This window comes from Mirounga leonina, unplaced genomic scaffold, assembly GCF_011800145.1.
Source record: "Mirounga leonina isolate KUSES-001 unplaced genomic scaffold, KU_Mleo_1.0 Mir_174, whole genome shotgun sequence".
In the NCBI taxonomy this organism is placed as follows: domain Eukaryota; kingdom Metazoa; phylum Chordata; class Mammalia; order Carnivora; family Phocidae; genus Mirounga; species Mirounga leonina.
The window spans coordinates 50167801-50190149 of record NW_023270451.1 but is presented as its reverse complement, the minus strand read 5'-3'; the positions used below and the strand labels follow the sequence as shown (position 1 = coordinate 50190149).

At 40.7% G+C, this 22349-nt stretch overlaps 1 protein-coding gene across 2 annotated transcripts in view; it reads left to right on the top strand.

Moving 5' to 3' along the window:
- Window positions 1-22349, top strand: part of AOAH (acyloxyacyl hydrolase) — a 165338-nt gene that overhangs the window by 102822 nt on the left and 40167 nt on the right. For both annotated transcript variants that reach the window (XM_035020912.1, XM_035020913.1), the window contains exon 13: window positions 14013-14095. In XM_035020912.1, coding sequence (XP_034876803.1) covers window positions 14013-14095 — 83 coding nt within the window. The remainder of the gene's footprint in view (window positions 1-14012; window positions 14096-22349) is intronic.

Sequence of the window (22349 nt, the reverse complement as noted above, 5' to 3'; positions counted from 1 at the left end):
AATGTGATTCAGAAAGCAACTGAGTGATTCAAAGGCAAAAACAAAAAACAAAAAACCCACCTTGTGAGGCTGGTAGTTTGGAGGCTGGGAACCCAACAGTAACTAACATTGGGAAGGAAAACTATAACTGTGAGTAAGAAGAAAAAGGTATTTTTCTAAAGATTAAAAAGAGTACTTCATGTTCAGATCACCTTCAAAAGCAATTAATGTAAGAGAAAAATCCTATTTAAGGTAAAGAACCCAAGGCCCCATAACACATGTGGAAATATGGGAAACAATACCAAAACTCAGGAAGGACTTCTAATTTACAAGCAATACTTAAAATTCCAGAGCCCTGTGAGTCAGTGTGATGAAGTAGGAGGAAAACTGTATTTACAGGTACAAGGTTCTGGTTCTGTATGGCCCTCAGTGGAATAGAGAGCATCCCTGGACCTCATTTATATGTTGAAGTTGAGTTGTACCTAGCCATCTCTGAAGTTCTCCCCAGTGTTCAAGTTTAGTGGCTACAGGGCAATGTGCTGTTAAAGTCCACAACCTACCTTATGATGCTGCTTGGTTTAGAAGCATTGGAGGAAGCTGGTAGGAAAATATGCTGCTGCATCTCCCCACCAAATATGTTTTTCTCCACCCCTTAACTAGCTGTGCCTTCAGACAAGAAAGACCTGGCTGATTTAATGGATCAGAGCCTGAAACATTCTAGGAACCATGTTTCTCTAGGGCCAGCGTTGCTGTGCCATAAAGTCTGAACCCTTGCATAGTAAGCCCCGCACTGTGTGGTACTGGGTGCTGGACCATCTATTCGTTAAAGTGGCACTCCATAATTGTCTTTTGTGGGTACTGTTTCCTCCAAGCAAACCTCAGAAAGGGAAACAGATAACTCCAAACCCTTAACAAAAATAACCACTTGAACCCAACTGCATATATCCTGAGCTTTTATGGTTGTCCAAATCCCCTTCTGAAAGTGGGGCCAGGGATGGTCCAGTCAGTAGAGTTCTGCAGGCTGGGGCTAAATGGTAGAGAAGTCCTTCAAAGCTGGAAGGCAGAGGGGACTGAGAGGAAAAACAGGGTAGCAATCAGAACTTTAAAAAAAGAAGATGAAGTTAGCCATAAAAAATCATGAAAGCCAAAAGAGCCAAGAGCAATTACCAAAGTTATATTAGGCAGGAAGGTAAGAGTGAGATCAGTGGGCCAACATAAGTGGGTGCAAACTACATGGAATTTTCTAGAGTAAATGTTGCTCCCTCTGCCTCTGGCTTAGACTTGCTATTTGGGGCCAGAAACATAGCACATGCTTAGAAAGAATAGACATAGCTATTGTGAAAAGTGGCACAGTAATGCTATTCAAGGACATTTAAACACACATCTTTGATGAGAGGTGTCCTAGAATCTGAGTGTTAAAGGTTATCTATTCTCTCCAACCCAATAGACATTATATGAGAGAACAATTTTGAAAAGCAGTGTATAATTCCAAACCAAGTCACTTGGGGTGTTAAAAACAGAAAATTGGAGAGAAGGGATTTGCAGCTAAGATTTGCTAACCTAATTTCATGTTTTAAAAAAAGACCTGTAAGTACTAAACACTAATGAGCTTAATAACCTTATTAAATCCATTATTCAAAAATTACATGTGATGTAAGTGCCAATGATTAGCCGTCTTATAATTATACTTTGCAAAACAAATAATTAGCTGGAGAGTTGGTCATTTGAAGTTAGCTGAGGCTGATTATAGTGGAGTGTGGTCTACATCAGTGCTTTTCCAAGTGTGGTCCGTGGACTGCTGGGAGGAGGGTCTCTCAGACCTTTTCAGGGGATCCACAAGGTAAAAACCATTTTCACAACAGAATTAAAACAGCATTTGTCTTTCATGCTGTGCAGCCATTTATACTGATGCGCAAGAGCAGCAGTGGGTGAAGGTGCTGACATCTGAGCATGAATCAAAGTGGTGGCACCAAACTATATTAGTAGTAACTGTGGTCTTCACCTCTACACGGTCCTGGTTTTAAAAAAGAGGGGGACATCTTCCCCTGAAAAGTTCATCTATGAAGCAGAAACATTAATTTTATTAAAGCATATACATGATTTTTTAATACTTTCATCTGATGAAATGGGAGATATACATAAAGCACTTTTGCTGCATAATAAAATATGATTGTCTTAAGGAAAACACTTGCGTAAAGGAGTTGAGAGCTAAAGTCCACTCCAGTCAGTTTTTTCATGGAACACCAGTTTTACTGAAAAGAACTAGAAAATAAATTATAGGGATTCAGATTGGATATGTGGCAGATATTGTATCTGAAATGAGGGAACTTCAAGGAAAACAACTGACAGTATTGATTGTTAATCATAAAATTTGAGCTTTCGGAGAAAATTCTGAATTTTTGAAAACTTGCATTTTCTCTTATGAACTTGACATCTTCCTAATACTCAAAACCTTTCTAATAGATATATAGTGCAAGGAACAAATATGATTTTTCAATATTATATCATAAAATGTATCAACATTTAGAATACCCGCGTAACTCAGCCAATATTTTCTAAATGACCAGTATATGATATGTAAAACCATGCATGGGTAAAAAATCCACTCAAAGTACAAGATAGACCAATGCATTTTAATGTAATGTGGTGCAAAAAAAGTTCATTGGTATATTTTCAGACTCTACATTGCAACTAATCAATCTTTAAGAAAATACGTCTCAAGTTTTGGTATAGAATCAAAGAAGGCTATCCATACTTATCTAAAAAAGATATTAAAATGTTACTCCCTTTTCCAGCTACATGTGTGTTTAAGATGAGATTTTCTTCATATAATTCCATTAAAACAACATATCACAACAGATTTAATGCAGAAGCAGAGATGAGAACAGAGCTGTCTTCTATTAAAGTCAGACACTAAGGAGATTTGCAAAATTGTAAAATGACGCCATTTTTCTCACTAATTGGAGGAAGGGTTGGAAAATATATTTTTTCAGAAAAAAAAATGTTACTTATGTTAACATGTAATGGGTTTATTATTTTAATGAGTTAATAATTAAATATGCTTTCAAATTTCTAAGTTCTAATTTCTAACATATAAATACTGACAGCTATAATCACATAAAGAAAGCTCTCTGGGTTCCTCAGTAATTTGAAGAGTATAAAATGGTTCTGAGAGCAACAAATTGAGAACCTCTGTGCCGGAATGAGTGTGAAAGAGAAATGTGGCCATGGATGGAGGCTGGGGGATGCCAACATGCAGAGGTTTGGGAAGAGAAGATAAAGGAATAGTTCTCGAAGTGGAGAGAAAACTAGAAGGGTTCAGTATCCTACAGACCAAGAAAATGTTTCCAAAGGACAAGTGCCTTTTCAGCCAAATGCTGCCAGAGGCAGAGGAGGATGGGGATGGAGAAAGAGCACTGGGTATGCGGGGTGGTGAGCAGGGGAGATTGGCCAGAAATGTCTCCTTGGACAGAGATGGGAACCTGACTGCTGAGAGTAGTTTCCAGGAGGTGATGAAGGAAGTGAGCATTAACAACTCATTTAACAAGTTTCACTATTAAAGGGAACAGAGAAAGGGGGTGATAGCTGGTGGGGAATAAAAGATCAGGGAGACATTTTTTTTACATGAGAACTCCTACAGCATGCTTTTAGTGAGAGGAAGATCCAACAAAGAGAGAAAGGTGGATGAGGGAAGGAACCAGGTCCTGGAGAAGGCAAGAAGGGGTGCAGTGTCGGGCAGGGATGGGCAGGAAGGACCATCTGTGGACGCTATGGCTCCTAGCCAAGGACTCTTCCTGCCATACACTGACAAATCTCTCCACCTGCAACAACTTCTCCCTTGACTCTACTCATTTCTAAATTTTCACTTTTTAATTTAACTACTCAAATCATGAGTACATTTTCATCTTACAAAAAATACTGAGGTATGTAAAGTAAAAAGTCAAAGGTTTCCTCCAATTTCACCCTCTTTCCCAAGAGAAAGTCCTGTTATCAATTTAGTGTGATTTTGTTCAGATTCCTTCTGTGTGATTACATGTGTAAATCTGTATACAAAGAAATAAATATTTCGTTGGGATTTCCCCCATAAGTAACATTATACTGTGCATAACATGGTAAATTAATGCTTTGCTTTAACAATACTTATTGAAGCATTTTCTATTCTTGTGCAATTCTGCATGGTATTTCATAGTAGGGTTGTTTTGTTCTCTTACGGATGGACAGTCCATTCCAAATCCTCATTACACCCAATAATGCCATAATGAACATTCTCCAGTTCTCTTTATGAAACCATGTGAGGATATCTTTAGGAAAAAATGGCTAACTCCAAATGAATACATTCTTAATTTTTCATCATCCCTCCAAAAAGGCTATTCCAATTTACATTCCCACAAATAGCATATGAGAACACGTTTCCCCACATCCTTGCCAATACCGAATATTGCCCACTTTCTTCATTTTTTCCAATCTAACAATGTTTTATTGTTGTTCTAATATGTAGCCTCCCGGTCACTAGTGAGTTTGAGCATCTTTTCAGGAGCATTTACAAATTCGCTTTTGTCTTATCTAGTTACCCTTTGTTCATGCTTTTACACTTACCATTTAGGAGTCAGTTCCTTTAGACAGGCTCCTCATGCCAACTCCCCGTCTAACTGGATGATTCTCTCCTGTACTCCTATTGTGCTTCTTCAGTACCAATGTCACCTCACTTGTCATAACTGTTTCTTTATTGTTTTTCCTCTCCACCCAGCCCCATACCAGACTCTGAGCATCTTGAGTACAGAAATTGGCTTGACTTTGTTCCATAGCCCTAGCCCCTGACACATTATGTGACCCCTTTAGAAGGTACTCAGTAGAAGAATTACTGAATAGGTTCATAATGATTATCATTTTACATTTGTAGATTGCTTTCCAATCTACAAGCCTCCTTCCCTTGCATTTTCTCAGATTGCCTAAATCAAATCAGATTTGCAGGAATTAACATTTCAGAAAAAATGCTAGGGATAAGGGAGGAGGAATATAAACAGCATGAATCGAATCACCAGCTGCATGATGTGATGCATGTAAAAATAAATCAATGTAACTTAAGCCATTGGACTACTAAGTGTGTTCTGTAATAAATATTCTACAAGAGATTAGCACAATTCATTAAAATGTAAAAATGACCACATGATCAACAAGTTGGAGGTAGTGAATTTCAAGTAAAATATCAATTCAGTAGCCAGGTAGAAGGAATAAAACAAATGAGAGATCTGCTACAAGTGAATTTGGTCAATTATAGATGAGTCAAGCCTCGATGTAAAATTTTGTCCAGAATGAAAAATTGTGCAGTCTAGATTGATCAAAGCAAAGGGAAAACCTCCAAATTTCTCTAACAGGATTCCTATAACCAACTGAACCTGAGATTTTAGGCCATCTCCATGCTCACATACAGATAGAAATAATTCATCAATATTCTCCAAACACTGTTCTGTGAAAGGCTAGTTCCACAAGCTGTCACACACATTTTTCAAAAGATTCCTAGGTCAACTAAGTTTTGGAAATGCCGGTTTGAATAAGGAGAAACACTTTTATTCCGTGTAAGACTAATAAGAGCCTTTAATAAGGGAAAAAAAAAAAACAACCTTGGTATATCTCCAAGGTTTAATATGGAACAGTTCCTAAATTCATTTACTTATTTGACCACAGAACTATGTAGAATCTCTCTCTCCCTCCCTCCCTCCCTCCCTCTCTCTCTCCTTCTCTGTGTGTATGTGTGTATATTTTATGAGAAAGATACATCTCAAGAACCTGGTGTTTCACAGCATCCTTTGAGAAATGCTGTTTAGATTATTAAAACCATCTTTTGTGCATCACAAGTGATCTTTTTACCTTTATAAGTGTCCACACCTTATATCTCTGTTTTATCATAGTTTAATGTTTATGCCTAGAATCAAATCTGAGGCCAAAAAAGAAAAAGAAAAAGCCAGGAGGGAAACAGTTATCACTGCCCCAGGCTCTGAGAAGGACAGAGGGAGGAATCTTAGTGGGAGGTTAACTTAACAGGTAAGAAGCCTTGTCTGAGTACAGTAGCTCATGAATTATTGAACACAAGGCCCATGAAGTCTATTTCCCTGTATTATTTGCTGCTCCAGATTCAAAATCTATCATGCTGTCTGACTAATCTTTTCATATCTGAACTCCTAGGACCTCCTCTAGAGCCATCCTCACCCCTACACACACCCCTGCCTCATTAGCCCATTGCCAGTCTCTCTGAATACACAGTGAGTCGAATTCTGCATGTTCAGTTGTCTCTGAGGCTGAAATCTTGGTTGTTCCGTGATGTGGTGAATTAGAGGTTGCACAGGGATCTGGTATCAAAGGACTAGAAGGAATTCTAAAAGTTCTTTAAGCCATCTCCCTGGCCCCATGCTGGTCTGACTTCCACATACATCAGAAAGAAAACTCCCCACACTTTTCTTAAAATTTCTAGCAGTAGCAGTCCCTGGATAAAGCCGTTCCAGTCTCTAAATTATTCAGTTTTATCCTAATTCACTCTCCTGCCCTAACCCTTCACATCAGATGTTACCATTTTTCTCTCCTTGACCCTGCTGCTATTCTTCCATGCCCTGGTCTTTTTTGTGTGTCTTATTCCCTATGATGCAACTTAATTAGGGTGTCAGAATGTATACCCAAACTAGCAATGCTCTGCAGAGAGTCAGAAATCGCCTCAGAAACTTCACCAGGCCCTGATACACCACTGTTGCTTGCATGATATCCTACTTGGTCTACCCCCAAAACCTCTGACATGCTAAGTCTATCGGGAAACTGTTCTGATGCCTCTCTCTGAAAAGGTTCTGCTTTGAGTCAGCATAGGAGGGGATGATTTTTTTTTTCAGTTCTAAATCAACCCCGTTAATTAGTATCATGCTTGAAGATCATTCTTGGTTTTATTCTTTGTTTGTTTGTTTGTTTTCCATTTCTTCATCGTGAAATGGCATGGGGGTGGCAGGTCATTGGGAGGCGCTCAGAGAAAGTGTTTTTGTCTGCTACCTGAACCCACAGCGGGGAAAGCAACCAGTACACATTCTGTAGGAGAGTTCCCTATTTTGAATTTTGGTGTTAGAAATCAAAAGCTGATAGTGTGTCCTCACATGAAATGCCCTACAGTAGACAGAGCTGGTCAAAGTGGGACTTTCACATGGCATGCTTCCAAGCCAGCCTTGTAGGTTGAGGACACCAGTGTCTTAGGCAATGGGGAAAGTGGAAAGAAGAGAACCTTCAAGTATTTCAAGTACTCCTCCTTTGCATCCCTCAAACTAAACTATTACCTCTTCTACCAGCCCATTGGACTTGGCTTGAATGTACAACAGAGGGAAAAGGGAGAAACAAAAGGTCACACTGAGAAACCTGTGTCCAATTAGGGTTAGGGAGTGAGAGGAGTGGGGATTCGAAACCAGAGAGGTCATCACAGTTAACCTTACTATGCACAGTATCCTTGGTTTCTCCTATGAATTCAAATCCAACTGACCTTGTATACAGATGACTTTCCATCAAGCATTCTTCTCAATTTGTTAGCATCTCAAAAATATCGTACTACACGCTTCTCAAAATATTATATTGATTTTTCTGTCTTCTCTGGATTCTTGAGCACTCCATGAGAAATTCAATCCCTAGAATTTATAAGAAAGATTATGTATTCAAGGTGGGATGAAAGAAAACATTATCTTTGATTATGTGAAATGTTTTCTAGTGCCTAGTACAAAACCTTAATCTCAAAATTCTACATACTATTTCTGGTCAGAAATATTAATGAAATTATTCACCGGCTGGCAAAGATTTTGTATTCTTGTAAAGAAAGATGCAACTAACTATCTATAATATTAATATCTACACTATTTACTCTTCATGAGCAGGCCATGAGCAAAACAGTATTTTGGTACATAAATTCCATTTTTAGAATTATCAAACATACATTCATGACTAAATATTGGTAACAATTACTTTCCCAAAGGACAATAACCCCTCCTAATTGACCGTGAAATTATTTTAGCATTGAACTCAGATCTAATGTCCATTTCCCATCTGCTTTTTCAAAATATAATAAAATAGTCAAGGCAGAGGGCATAAATGATGCAGAGTATATTCGTTTCAGGCTTCTGGGTAAGATAACAGATTGAACAAAGCGTTTACTTCTCTCCCTTGAGAAACCCCACTAAAATGACAGTAAATGAATTGGTCTACAAGGACAGAGAGAACAGGAAGAGCCATCAGCCACAAAATGTTGGAATCCAGAAAGCAGGACAGGAGATAACTAACCTAGTCGACTCAGAAAGCTGCATCATAAGCCAGTAGGAGGGAATGTCAAGAAGCAACCCAGTTTACACTGTATTCCCCAAAAGACTTGGGAATGGACTACGTATGGTAGCTCTAGAAATGGAGGTGAGGGTAAAAACTAGTGTCAGCTGAAAGATTGCTGAAAAAGCAGTTAGATCCTTAGACTCTTTCCCAACTTTACACAGCTGGGCAGCTGCCTCCCCTTACTCTGGTGTTAAGACTAGAGGTTTATTATTCTCTGGAGATGCTAAAATCAAAGGCTTCTGGACTGAGGGACACTAGACATAAGTGAGGAGAGGAGTACCCACTAAAACACATGCATGCTGAATGCAGACAACCAGCTCCAGAGTGCTGGCAAGCCAGCTGAAGACCAGAAGATCCTTCCCAGGGGAATCTTCACATCCCAGGGAGGAAAGCTCCAGACACGGACAGCAGGGTTTCCCTGAGAAAGTCCCCACCGGTCCATAGCTACGGTGAGGACATAGTCAACAAGCCACACCCAGGGGTCCATTTTCCAATCAGCTTTTAAGTTTTCAACCAGTTTCCACTTTTAAATATAAGCCAACAAACATTCCAGGATCATCAGACATCTGAGGGAAACCTTGAATGTGAAAGACAACACAAAAAGAGAAAAAGGAACTTCAAGAAAACAAACTATTGCTCTATTTTCTAAGGAAGAAAATGTTTTTCTTAGACTCTAATTGATACCCTATTTATAAAAAATAACTAGAATTAATATCTTCAAAAAGATAAGAGGTTTCATTCATGTAATTAGGTTATGCTAAAACTAAAAATATATTCAAAGAACAAAAAGGGTCACTTGGAAATTATGCATCAGATAACTTTCATAAAGGGATTAAAAGATAAATTTGAGGATATCCTCCAGAAAATAGAGCAAAAGACAAAGATATGTAAAATAGGGCAGAAAAACTAGGAAGATCAGAAGACCAGAGCCCAACTGACCCAATATACAAATAATAGGGGTTCTGAGAAAAAAAAAAGAAAGAAAGAAATCATCAATGAAATAATTGAAGAACATCTCTGAGAACTGACAGACATGAATTTCCAAGTTGAAAAGGTCCATCAGTGACTAACACTGTGAATGAAAATAGAGCCACACCAAGCCTGTCATCACATTTCAGAACTCTTGGAACAGATGCTACCGTAGGCTTTCAAAGGATCGAGGCACAGAATAGCTTCAGACAACAACACTAGGAGGCTAGGAGCCAATGAACTGATTCCTTCAAACTTCTGAGGGAAAATGATTTTAACCTAGAATTCTATAACCATCTGTTCTGGTTATCTATTGTTGTGTAACAAAGTACTCCAAACTTCAGTGGCTTAAAACAGCAACCATTTTCTTTATATCTCACAGTTTAGTGTATCAGGAATTCAGGAAAAGTTTGGCTGTCCAATTCCTCCTCTCCATGTGACATTGACCATAGTTACTCGATGGTATTCACCTAGTGGCTGGATTAGAGGGTCCACATGGCTTCACTCACATAACTGGTGCCTAGGAAAAGGCAGTTAGAAGACTCAGTTTAGCTGGGTCCCTCTTTCTTTCCAGAGAGGGCCTTTTTTTTTAATAGACTTTAATTTTTTAGCAATTTTAGGTTTACAGAAAAATTGAGCAGAAAATACAGCATTCCTATATACTCTCTCATTTCTTCAATTTCCCCTATTATTGACATCTTGCATTAGTGTGGTACATTTGTTTTAAATGAAGAGCCAATACTTACATATTATTCTTAACTAAAGTCCATAGTTTACCTAAAGGTTTATTCTTTATGTAGAACCTTCCATGGGTTTTGACAAATGCAAAATGGCATGTATCCACCATTATACTTTCATATAGATGAGTTTCACTGACCCCCTCCCCCCAAAAAAAACCCTGTGCTCCACTTATTAATCCCTCCTCTCTCTCCCCAAATCCTTGGAAACCACTAATTTTTTACAGTTTCCATGGTTTTGCCTTTTCCAGAGTGTCATATAGGTCGAAACATACAGAATATAGCCTGTTCATATTGGCTTCTTTCACTCAGCAATATGCATTTAAGGTTCCTCTATGTCTTTTCATGATTTGATAGCTCTCTTCTTTTTACTGCTGAATAATAGTCCATTGTATGGATACACCACAGTTTTGTTTACCCATTCACCTACTGAAGGACATTATGGCTACTTCCATTGTAGGGTCTTCTTTTTCATGGTATCTCCAACTGGATAGTCAGGCTTCTTACATAGTGGATCGGGGCTTCAATAGACCAAAGTTGCCAAGTATCTTAAAAACCAGACCATAACTGGCACAGAATCACTTCTACCATACCCTACTGGTCAAAAAGTCACATAACAGCCAAAATTTAAGGGTAGGGGTGTCGAAGATATCGAGGTCATCTCTAATCTACCACACCAGCTAATGAAAGACAAACCCTGATGGTCCTGGAGGCTTATTTCCTTCTTCCTATTGATTGCTTAGCAAGAAGCTGATTCATCATGTTCGGGATGCCTCCTATTTAACAAAATAATTGCCTATACCATAAATCTGTTATTGTTACATGGTGACTTATAAACACCAGACCGCTCTTCCCCTAAGAATATGTAGGGTGTCCTAGGTGTGTCTAGTCTAGCTATGCCCTGTCTAAAACATCTTTCTATAAGATAATGCAAGTTCAGGGACCAAGTGAACACTATTACTTCTCTACTTGAAGTTTTTCCCCAACAAGTCTTATTAACCATATTTATGTTTATACTTATGATGTAAGCTGTGTTTCTGGGCCTACCTTATACCTCACCAAATCAAACAATAGAAACATTTTTAGATATACAAATGATAAAAAAAAAATAAGTTACTTCCCCCACATCCTACAAAAGTTACTTAAAAACATTCACCATCAGAAAAAATTAAAATGTGGTCTTCTAGAAAACAGATCTACTAAGTCAGGAAGAGGTAAAGAGAATCCCCAGGATGATGAAGATAGGGGCTCCCAGGATATCTACTGAGCATGAGGGTGAGAGGGCAGCAAGTCCAGAGTAATCAGGTCAAGAGATTTCAGGAGAGATTTCCACAAGACAAAATAAATAAACTCTCGGGTGCCTGGGTGGCTCAGTTGGTTAAGCGACTGCCTTCGGCTCAGGTCATGGTCCCAGAGTCCTGGGATCGAGTCCCACATCGGGCTCCCGGCTCAGCGGGGAGCCTGCTTCTCCCTCTGACCCTCTCCCCTCTCATGCTGTTTCTCTCTCTCTCTCTCTCTCAAATAAATAAATAAATAAAATCTTTAAAAATAAATAAATAAATAAACAAACTCTCTAATAGAGCATATTGAAAGGGGATCAAACAACTGTAAAAGATTTGAGAGTAAACTGATGATAAATACTTAAAAAAATAAGCAAAGAAACAAAAGGCTGCTTTAACTTCAGGGAAATAAAAGAATTTGGAAGGGAAGAAAAAGCAATCATTGATCATTTGTGAATAGCTAAATCCTCCTCTTGATGGTGGGAAGGGAATAGATAATGCCAAAGACTACAAATAAAGAAGTGGACTTGAAGGTATGTTATTTAGAGATAAGAAAGAAAATGCCCAATGACTCAGTCAGTTGAGGCTGAAATTAGTTGTCTCTGGGAATGGAGAAATGGGGAGAGGAAGGTAGTATGGGATTACTGTTTATCACTACAAGCCTTATAGATATAAATACTTCAACTGTCTTGGTTCACATTCACCTTTTCAGTGAGGCTTGCTCCAACCACTCTAACCTTATTTCCCCTGCCTCCCTTTTTTTTCATAGCACTTACCACCTTCTAGCATCCTCTCTAATTTGTTCATTCAAGATGCTTATTAGTTTTTTCCCTGATGGAATGTCAACAATACAGGGGCAGGGGTCTTTGTCTTCCTCATTTACCAATATGACCCAGGTGCCTAGAAGAGTGTCTGGAACATAGTAGGGCTCGTTAAACATCACTCAAGTAATACAAATTTGACTTTTTTAAAGTATGTGCATGGGTAGGTTTGATTTTTAAAAATAAAATAAGTCATTCACCTCAAAACCCCACCACAAAGCAAAAATCCCATACTTAAAATATTGCTCAGACATCATGCTCTTCTATCAAAAAATATTATCATTAGTTTTCTCAGACTTCAAAAAGACTACTTTCAGTGCATTCCCAGTGCCTAAACCTGATACATGCTTACCTTTCTGAAGCACTGAGACAGTTGGAAAGCACTCTGATACAATAAATGAGACTCATGTAACACAAGCAAATGGTGATTTATGTAAGGTTGTGAGATATGAAGTTATTATAATGAAGAAAAGATACAATACATTTGAGGGGTAATCAAATACTTCTGAGTTTAATTATTATTCATTAGTCTTTACCTGGTCTTGTTTCAAAAAGGATTTTACAGAAGGCTATAAAAGCATAAAGAACATAACATTAAATTATATGTAAATTAAAGCTTGGCAAAAGAAGATAGAAAATCAAAGATGGGACAAACAGAAGCCAAGAAAATGACTTAAAGTATGTGCAGTTATAACCTGATACTGGTCACAAATTTGTCTCTAAACTCTGTGTCCATTGAGTATTAGATTCAGCTACAAATAGCAAAGAGACTCCACATATGGGTGGTTAAAATAAGATCATATTTGAGTTTATTTCTCTCACACGTAAAATTTCAGAGATGTGTAGTCCAGTTCTGGTATGGGAGCTCAACTCCACTGGTTCTCAAGGATCCAAGGTCCTTCCAACTCACCCCTCTGCCTTCCCAATATAGAAGTTATCCCCACTGTCCAAGATGGCAGCTTGCCTATTCTGGGCAGAAAAATGGAGAAAGGATAAAGAAGGAGCAAGGGTCACTTGCCAATTGTTTCCTAAGAAGTATTCCCAGAAATTGGATACTTCTACCTCATTTCCCAGAAATGAGTGAAGTGGCCACTTGTAGTTGCAAGGGAAGCTGGGTAAAGCAGTCATCATGTGGCATCATTATGCCCTACAAAAACTTCTATTAAGATGAAGGGGGGAGATGGATCTGAAAGTCAACAAGAGTGTCTGCCACAGCTTCGTAACAACCGAAAGAAGAAAGTGTATAAGGTCAGGTTCAAAATCACTAAACAATGTATAGAATCGTTAAATCACTGTATTGCATACCTGAAACTAATTAACACTATATATTAACTCTACTAGAATTAAAATTTGAAACTTAATCAAATTAAAAATTTAAAAAAGACACATTTGTTGAAGAGGACCAATTGCTCAAGAAACTTATAGCAGCTCTTGGTAAAAAGTTTAAAAAGGGTTGACTCTGCATATGGGGGTGTTTAAACAAAACCACATTTTTAGCCACCAATTAACTGAACTCGATGATTTAGAAACTCAACTTTGAAAAGTTTATTCTGCATACTTGGGTTTGTTTTTTTATTAATAAAATAATTATTGGGGTTTGGGGACATGACCAAAGCCTGAAATTTAAAAAAATAAAGGGATGATTCTGGAGGTCTTCACAAAAAGAAAAAGTTTAATCTTACTACATTGATGCAACCCATTTTATAGGACTGCTTCTTGTAAAAACTCTCAGTAGTGTACTGACAGTTTAGAGAAAACATGTCTGCAGAAATTTGATTTTTCTGAGTTCATTTGAACCACCCATTTTGAAAAATCATAACAAAATCCTGTTTTTTGAACATCATCATGTGAGTGTCCTGATACTCATATGCCATATATATTTGTTTCAGAATTAAAGAAAACTCTCTTTACCTTCGATTATGGAAAAGAAACCACTGCAATCACAGAGACTACCAGAATATTTCAAGAAATGGTATGTAGCTTTACACTTACGCCTTCAGCAGTGTGCTTTTAATGATTGATTTTGTTTCATAAGAGTCACAAAAGCTGAGAGTTAGATAACAAGGGCCACATAATAAAATGAATAGTCTCCTTTTCCCAGCACCAGGACCCTTTCTAGAGAAGGGCCCTGGGATTACAGCATCTTACCCACAGCAGAGGAGAACAAGAACAAGATGCGGTCAATCCTCCCCCACACAGGTTCTAGAAAGGCCAAGGTGCAGGGCATTCAAAGCTCAGGAGGCAAGACTTAAACAAGCATTAGCAGAACAAGGGCTAAGCAAAATCAAAGTGATTGCAAAGGCTCTGCAAAGTCTCCCACATTTCTACTAGGCTTGGAATTTTAAGAAAAATGGCTAAGTGATTATGGCTGAAATCCCCAAAGCCGTTAAGGAAAGGAATGCGTTTTCAGAGTGTTGTGGAGACTTGCAGGTCTCCATCAGCTTCCCATGTTTCCCAGGACATAAGTGTCCTCTGGGCTTGCTTCTTACTTATGTGGTTCTCAGCTCCCACCTTGGACCCAGAGGCAGCCCACTGCCACAAGATTTCAGTGAAACTCCTGATTGAGAAACCAATGTCGGGCTAATGCCGAATGAATTACCAGATAATGTTTTGGGCCACCATAATGCAGAGATGGCGGACACTTAGGGTGTGTGATGCCATATCTCCCTAAGATATTGCTAATCAACCTTGGCCCTCTTGTCTGCTACACCCAGATTCTGCCTCAGCAATTCATACAACACAGCACATCTGACAATCATCATCAACAGATTAGACTTGGCACATAAAGTTAAACCTATGTGCTATCCCCATGCCATCTCTAATTAACAAGAGTGCTAAGGCATTTTCCAAGCAGTTCAAGTTTTAACTGAATATATGATCTGCAAATAATGTGTGTCTTATAATAAGTATTCTATACAGAATAAATGTTCTACTATTCTAAGAACGATGTAAGTTTTCTTACTAATAAAATAATAGCTGCTATTTATTACTCTCTTATCAAGTGCTAAAAATACTTTAAGTGTAATATTTCAGCTGATGTTTTTCAATAAACTGTAAGGCAAGTATTACTATATTTCTTCAGTTCTAAGATACCACTCATTATAATAGGTCTGGGGAGTGTGGAGGGAGGAAAAAGGAAGAATATACAACGTACACATTGATTGCAGCATTCAACCTCATATCAAACGTGTTAAAGTGTATTTCTTGGAATTGAGGGATTATCATGATATCCACACTGTTACAGCTGAGAAAACAGAGACATACAGAAACCAAGAAACTTGCCTAAGATCACAGAAAATTGCAGGGCCAGAATTTGTAACCAGTTTGTCTTACTACAATCAGACACCAACAAAGGTACTCCTCCAGTCACTGGTCTGTCATCTGAGGTGATCTACAGAAAGAGATTGGCCTCACCTCTCTGCGTATGAACATATCGGACAATGTAGTGGAAAGTTAGAATTGAACCTGGCTATGAATCATCATAGATGTAAAGTGAACTGCAGCCCTTGCACTTTCTCTTTTCCTTCAGTGAGATAATCAAACAGCCCCAGTGCTGTCAAATGCTTTCTGTCAATGTAACTGTAAAAAACAAAAAACAGAAATGCCTGTGTTGAATATCATGCAGCTCTAGAAAATGATGGTTCAGAGTCCATATTTTTTTATTTAGAAGGACAAAACACTGCCAAAAGAAAACTCAGGATATAAAGTTGGACGGTACAGCTTAATTTCTACTATGTTTTTTAAAATAAAAGGAGAAATCAGATGTACATAAGATCTACAGAAAATACACCAAAATCATGATGGATAAATTGTGGATGATTACTTCTTTTTTTTCTTTACTTTTCTGTTTTCTGAAGATTTTATTTTTACATAGAAATAACCTTAAAAAAAAAAAAAAAACCTAGAAAGAAACTGAGTGTAGGAACAGTGAAGGGCTTGCCCAAGATCCCATAGCCGAGGGTGTCAGGTGAGGGCGAGAATAAGCAATAGGATTCTGCTGGAAACACAGGCTATAAGCTACTTTCTCCCTGTGCCTAGGACACCAGCATTTCGCTCACAAGACCCAGACATGTCAACTCAACATTACTTTCTACCCACAACAAATACAGAGATCTTTTGTAAAATCAAAAAGACCAAAGGAAGATACTCCAAAAAAGTACAAAGTGCAATTTGTAGTAGACATCTCTCCCTTTTGTGGTATGCTGTCTTGACAGCATTCCTTTAAAATTCAGATTGTGGAGATAAAACGGGAAAAAAGAGATGGGAGGGAAGCCTAATCATGAAAAAACATGCATGTCAGAATGAGATCAAAACCTGTGCCTTCCGTATGTCTAACGAAGTGCTGCTGGAGTATAAGGGCGGGGAGGGAATGAGCTCCTTCCTTTTCTTTAAATTTGCAATTCTTAGAAATACCTAGAATGTATACTTCATCTAGTATAACTTCTATGAGGATGCTTCTTGACTCTTTTTCTAAGGTTATAATTCTAAGAGGGTTTTTATTGTTGTTGTTGCTGTTGTTTTAGTTTCTCATAATTACTCATTATTTAATGTTCTAGTTTTATTTCCAGCCCTTCTTCCTACTTGCTGTTGCTTTTCCTCACTGTGGGTTTTCTTTTGATATTATGCAGCATGTAACCTGACTAGCCGTGCCAAGTTATTTCAATTACTCCCCAAGGTGTTTATGGGATATAGAAAAAGTCAGCCTTCTCTGCCCTGCATATTTATGGCTACACTTACGTTTCAGAACCAGTGAGAGAGGGATGGGTGAAGAGAGACAGAAAGGAGAAAGAGAAGAAAGAGTTGAATAGAATATTAAAGACTTTCTTAAAAACTGTACAGTGAGAATTAAAGAAACAGCTCTTATTTTCATCTTGATGTTTATATACAAGATCTGGAAAATGTCTATCGGTCCCTCTGCTGTGAACCACTGGTCCAGTGATTGCCAGTGATTATAGAGCATTTTAAAATGTAAAATGTCAAAGTCATCTTTAATTTGGGTATTAATTCTCCAGCATGGGGGTTAGGCATAGCAAGGTTCCTGCTAAATCTTTACAATTAGCAAAGAAGATTGTTCACAGCAGCTCCTGTAGCTTCCAACTTGCCCCCAGGGCCCCAAGCGGAGGGGCCTATGTAGTGAAGGGGGAAATGGTCAAAACCCCTCGTGGTTGGCTGGGTCCTCACACAATGTCACCTCACTTCTTGCAGATGCAAAGCGAGGCCTAGAGAGCAGACCACAGAGGTTTCCCCTTCTTGTTACTTCATAAAATCTTCTCCTTTTCTTTGCCATGTAAACTAGTAGATTGGTTTTGAATTTAGGCGCTGGAATGGGTGTGTGACTAGGACAAATCACTTAATTTCTCTGGCCTGTCTCTGCATCTATAAAATGGGGGTCATTGTTCGATGAACAGAACTGCCAAAAGTGACCCGGGATGTCATTCTGGGTCGCCTAGACAACAAGCTAGCTCCAGTGGGCCGCCTTCACCCTATTTTGCTGAGAGAAAAGGCTGCACCCAAAGTCAGTCTGATTATGGGGTTCCAGGAGCAAACCCTGCCTCGTAAGTTTGCCCCTTATTCAATAAAGCCAATGTTTAAACTACATCACATGACACTGTAGAATTCATCACAAACCCCAGATGGGGCCCACTTTGCACCGTAGGGATAATAACAGGCCATACCTGACCTTCCCTGGGCTATTATAGGTTGAATGGGAAAAATGCAGTGTTTCCTCAATGTCCGTCATCATTGCTAGCTCCGCCTACCACCTGTCCTATTATTTCCTCAGCATTTTTAAAAAATCACTGTTTCAATGTAAAGCGTTCCTTTAAAAAAAAAAAAAAAAAAGTAGATTTGAAAACACAAAAACACATTTAAAAGACATCCATGATGGGAAGGCCTGTTATTCCCAGAGTGCAAGGACAGAAAGAGGGGTCACCTAGGGTTGGGTTTCCAGGCCCCTCGAGACAGCAGTGGGCAGGGAGGTAATGGGAATGGGTGAGGGGCAGCCAGCTGGACCCAGAGAATCTGACAGAAAAAGAGGAAAAGGCTGGGTTAAGGATAGGAGTGGGAAATGATGGAGCCTGGTAAACAGCAGGTCTGAGATTGACTGAGGGGAGTTGGGGCCAGGGCCAGAGGAGAAATGGGTGGACTGCGAGGGAGCCCTGGGGAATGGGAACCGAGTGCAGCCTGGGTGGCAGATTAAGGCTCCCCTTACAAGGCTGGAGGAAAGCAGGGCTAGGGCAGGATGGGGGTGGGGGGGAGTGAGAGCTGAGGGTGGGGCAGCTGAGGACCCTTGAGGATGGGTGGGGCAAGGGATGGAAGCTGTGGGGTGGGAGAGGCTGGAGATCAAGCCTTGACTGGCTGAGCTGGGAGTTCTAGAACATGCTACAAGAAGAGAAGCAGAGGAGGGGTTTCGAAGATGATCCCCTCTCAGAGGCTAGACCTAGAAGTATGAATGCCAGTCAGTATCCAGCTGGGAGTCCAGTGAGACAATCACGGACCCCAAAACCACCTCCCATACCCATGCTGCATGGTCCATTTTGGGGGGCCTTAGGATTGGGCCTTAGGGCCTCATGCTCAGTGAAGACTTGGTGAATGCTAGCTTTTATTCAGCCCTCACTGTCCTTGCCTGACCTCATTGCCCCTTGTTCACATGTCCAGCAGAGCCAACCTCCTGCCCCATCCCACAAGCCTTTTGTTGCTGCCCCTGCTGTCACCCTTTACTTGGCTTGTAGCTGAGTTTCTTGCTTCAAGTCTGACTTCCCAGTGTGACAGTGAGCACGAGCCCCGGGGGACCCATATTTGTACTACCAGCATACTCAGCCTCTGCTGCGCGTAGTAGGGACTCGTCAACCCAACACAGTCTTTCTTTTAAGCCCAAATGCCTTTCAGGAATTACATTCAACCTTTGAAGAGAAGAAAAGCACACACAGTAATCCTTTGCCAACTTCCATGGTGGGCAAAAGCCACCATTGGCAGGATTACACTTCATTTTTAAAACAAAGGGTATAAGAAAAAATGTTAAAGGGGTATTCAATATGTCTTTTTAAGTAAATAAAAATTCACGAGTCACCCACTTCTAAAATAAACAAGACTCGTCAGCTTTAGGAGGCAAGCAGATCAGATGGCAGCCCCTGAGCCCCCCATGGCCCGCGGCACACAGCCTGCAGGGGAGGGCGCTCTGACTGACGGGTTAGGGGCCTCCAAAGGAGACTTCACTGGCTTGGAATGTCCTTTTCCCTGGCAGCCTTCCTCATTTTGTTTTAGCAGGTGTAGCGCAACCTTAGTGTAAACACCTCTTTTGGGTTGTTTTGTTTTCAGAAAGTCAGAAGTGCTTACAGGAGTTTTTTTCTCCAGGCCCAATCTCCCATAGGGTGTGAGGCCACCCCTCTCTGTGCACCCAGGCGCTCACCCACGCACCAGGAGTGAGAGCAGGGGACTAGCGGGAAGTGCATAGATAAGAAACATGGGGGATTTTAACACATGGCCAAAGTGCACGTGTTCCAGGCTCACCTACCCAACCCCGCCTCAAAGTCCCTGGAGTTTGAAGCCCCACTTCTCCCCATGGCCCCCCCACTCCAAGAACTTCTTGCTGGCCCCCTTCTTTAAGCTTGCGCTAAACCATCTGGAGAATGGGAGAGAATCTAGCAGACTGGAGGAACTAGAGAAAAGGGACAAAGTTCAGGGCAGCATATGAAATTTGTATTCATGGTAACGTGCTGGGAAGGCTAAGCAGGAGGTGGGAGGGGAGCAAAGGGGTGAAGGAAGAGATTCTTGGGCAGATCGAGGAGGCGGGCCCTGGAGCAGAAGCCGAGGGAGGGGAGAGGGGGGAAGAGAAGGGCAGGGAACATCGTATCTATGACGGCTACGAGCTCAGCCCCGGGCTCCCTCCTGAATGGCTGTTCAACTGTTGCTTCTACACATCACTGCTCTGAGATGCAGCCCCCGAGATGCCAGCCAAGAAAATCACCTTATTCATGTACCACAGCACAGTACAGCTCTTTCCTGTTGCTCTCCAGTGAAAAGTCTGGGGAGAGGTGAGCCCTAAATTCCTCTCCATGCCTTCGTTGTCTCTGCTGATATTTCTGAGCACCAGTCGCTCTAATGGGCACAGAGGATAAGAAGACTAAGCATTAATGCATGCGTGACCACCTTCAAGCCCTGGCTGGCTCCAGAGCCTCAGTGAATGCCTCCCCATTCTGGGCCTCAGTTTCCCTATGTGTAAAATAAAGGGCTTCAACCAGATAATCTCAACGTTCATCCAGCTCTATGACTCTGAAATTCTAAATCAGACCTCAGTCTTCAGGCTCACTGCATGTTTAAGTGTTTTGTTTTTAATTTGATTTGTTGCTGATATTTAAAACTCGAGAGCTTTTACATAAAAATCCATTTTTTATTTCTCTCCAAAAATCAGCAGCCCTGGCAACACAGCCACACTCCTGCCTGGTGAGAGTCGGTTGGAGCTGAGTAGTGGCCTCCCCTTCAGGTGAACTAGGGGTTTAGCTACCTGACCCCTGTGGCCGTTTGAGGCTTCGGCCCCCCTCCCAAGTCTGAGGGACCAGGAACTGTTCAAGGAAAAGTAGAACAAGGACTTCAATGTACAGCAAATCAGAAGGTGCCAAAGTGGGGAAGAGCTCCCGCAAGGTGACCAGGCCCTGGCTGAGAAGCAGGAGGAGAGAAGATGTCTCTGAGAGATGTTCTAAAAAGGGTGGACATGAGGGAGCTGTCCATCCTGCTGTTGGACTTAAAGAGATGTGCCAGAAAGGAGCTTGCCCGGGGCACAGAAGCACCAGACCAGGCCTCACTCCAAGCCAGAAAGCCAGAAAGAATACACTGATGTCCTCTCAGGCCCTCGGCAGCTAATCATGTATTCTAGCCGGGAATACGGTCCAGGACCGAGGTCAGGGCACGCGTCTCAGGGGGCGTCCATTAGCTGGGTGGGTGGATGCAGCTGGAGAGTTGTGTGAGGTTACTAGTGCTATTATTACTTTTATAGATTTCAGCTAATAATAAGTACTGCCTGCCGACTTAGCTCAGACTGCTTTAACAAAAAACCCCACAGACTGAGTGGCTTCTAAACAACAGAAATTCGTTTCTGACAGTGTTAGAGGCTGGAAGTCCGAGATGAGAACACCAGCAGGGCCGGGTTCTGGGTGAGAGCCCTCTCCCTGCTTGCAAACTGCTGGCTTCTTGTCGTCTCCTCTTGTGACGTGGCAGGAAGAAAGCACACTAGCTCTCCGCCTCTTCTGAAAGGGCAGCAGTTCTGCTCATGAGAACTCCACCCTTTGGACCTGATTTCCTCTCAAAGGCCCCACCTCCAAAGACCTTCACAACGGGGGTTAGATTTTCAACATGAATTTTGGAGGGACACAAGTATTCAGTTCATTAAAGGTACCTTCTCTCACCCAGACACAATGCTGAGAACGTTACATATTCTATCTCCATTTAATCCACAAAGCAACCCTATTTTATAGGTGACGACACTGGGGTTTGGGTGGGCTTAATAACTTAGGTGATTAATGGTCCATCAGCTTGTCAGTGGTAGAGCTCAAGCCTGGGTCTGAATCATACCAGCCGTGTCAGAGCATGTCTGCCCTGCTCCCAACCACACCAGGCTGTCCCCCTTTCAGAGTCTGGCCTCTAAAGCCACCATCTTTACTACATCGTTACTACCTTCAGTGTCTAGAACAACCAACACCTGCCCTGGAGAGGTAGGTGATCAGAATTAGATACCCCGACCCAGCATTCTGTGCCGGCCTTCCCTCTTTATCAAAAGTGGTCCTCTCAGAAAGGGATAGGCAAGAAAAAAGGTAAAAGAAGGATGAAAAAACAAACTATAAATGAGTATTAATCCAGGCTTTGCTGAATTCAGTGATACATACAAGAACTTATTATTTTCATTACAACCACCACCCTGCCTCATGATCTCCAGTCTCCAACAAAATAGATTTTTTTACCTTCAACTAGCTAATTGAGCATCTGCTATTATGTTCTTGACAAAAATGCATAGCCTGAATCTAATCAGGAGGAAACATAAGACAAACTCAGATTCGAAGGGCCCTCTATAAAATAATTGTTCAGTACCCTTCAAAAGGGTCCAGGTCAAAAAACACTGAGGCATTAGTCCAGATTAAAGGAGACTAAACTGACATGAGACTGAATGCAGTATGTGATCCTGAGTTGGACTGACCCAGAAAGTGTTGGATCTGATTTGGGCTGACCCACTAGTG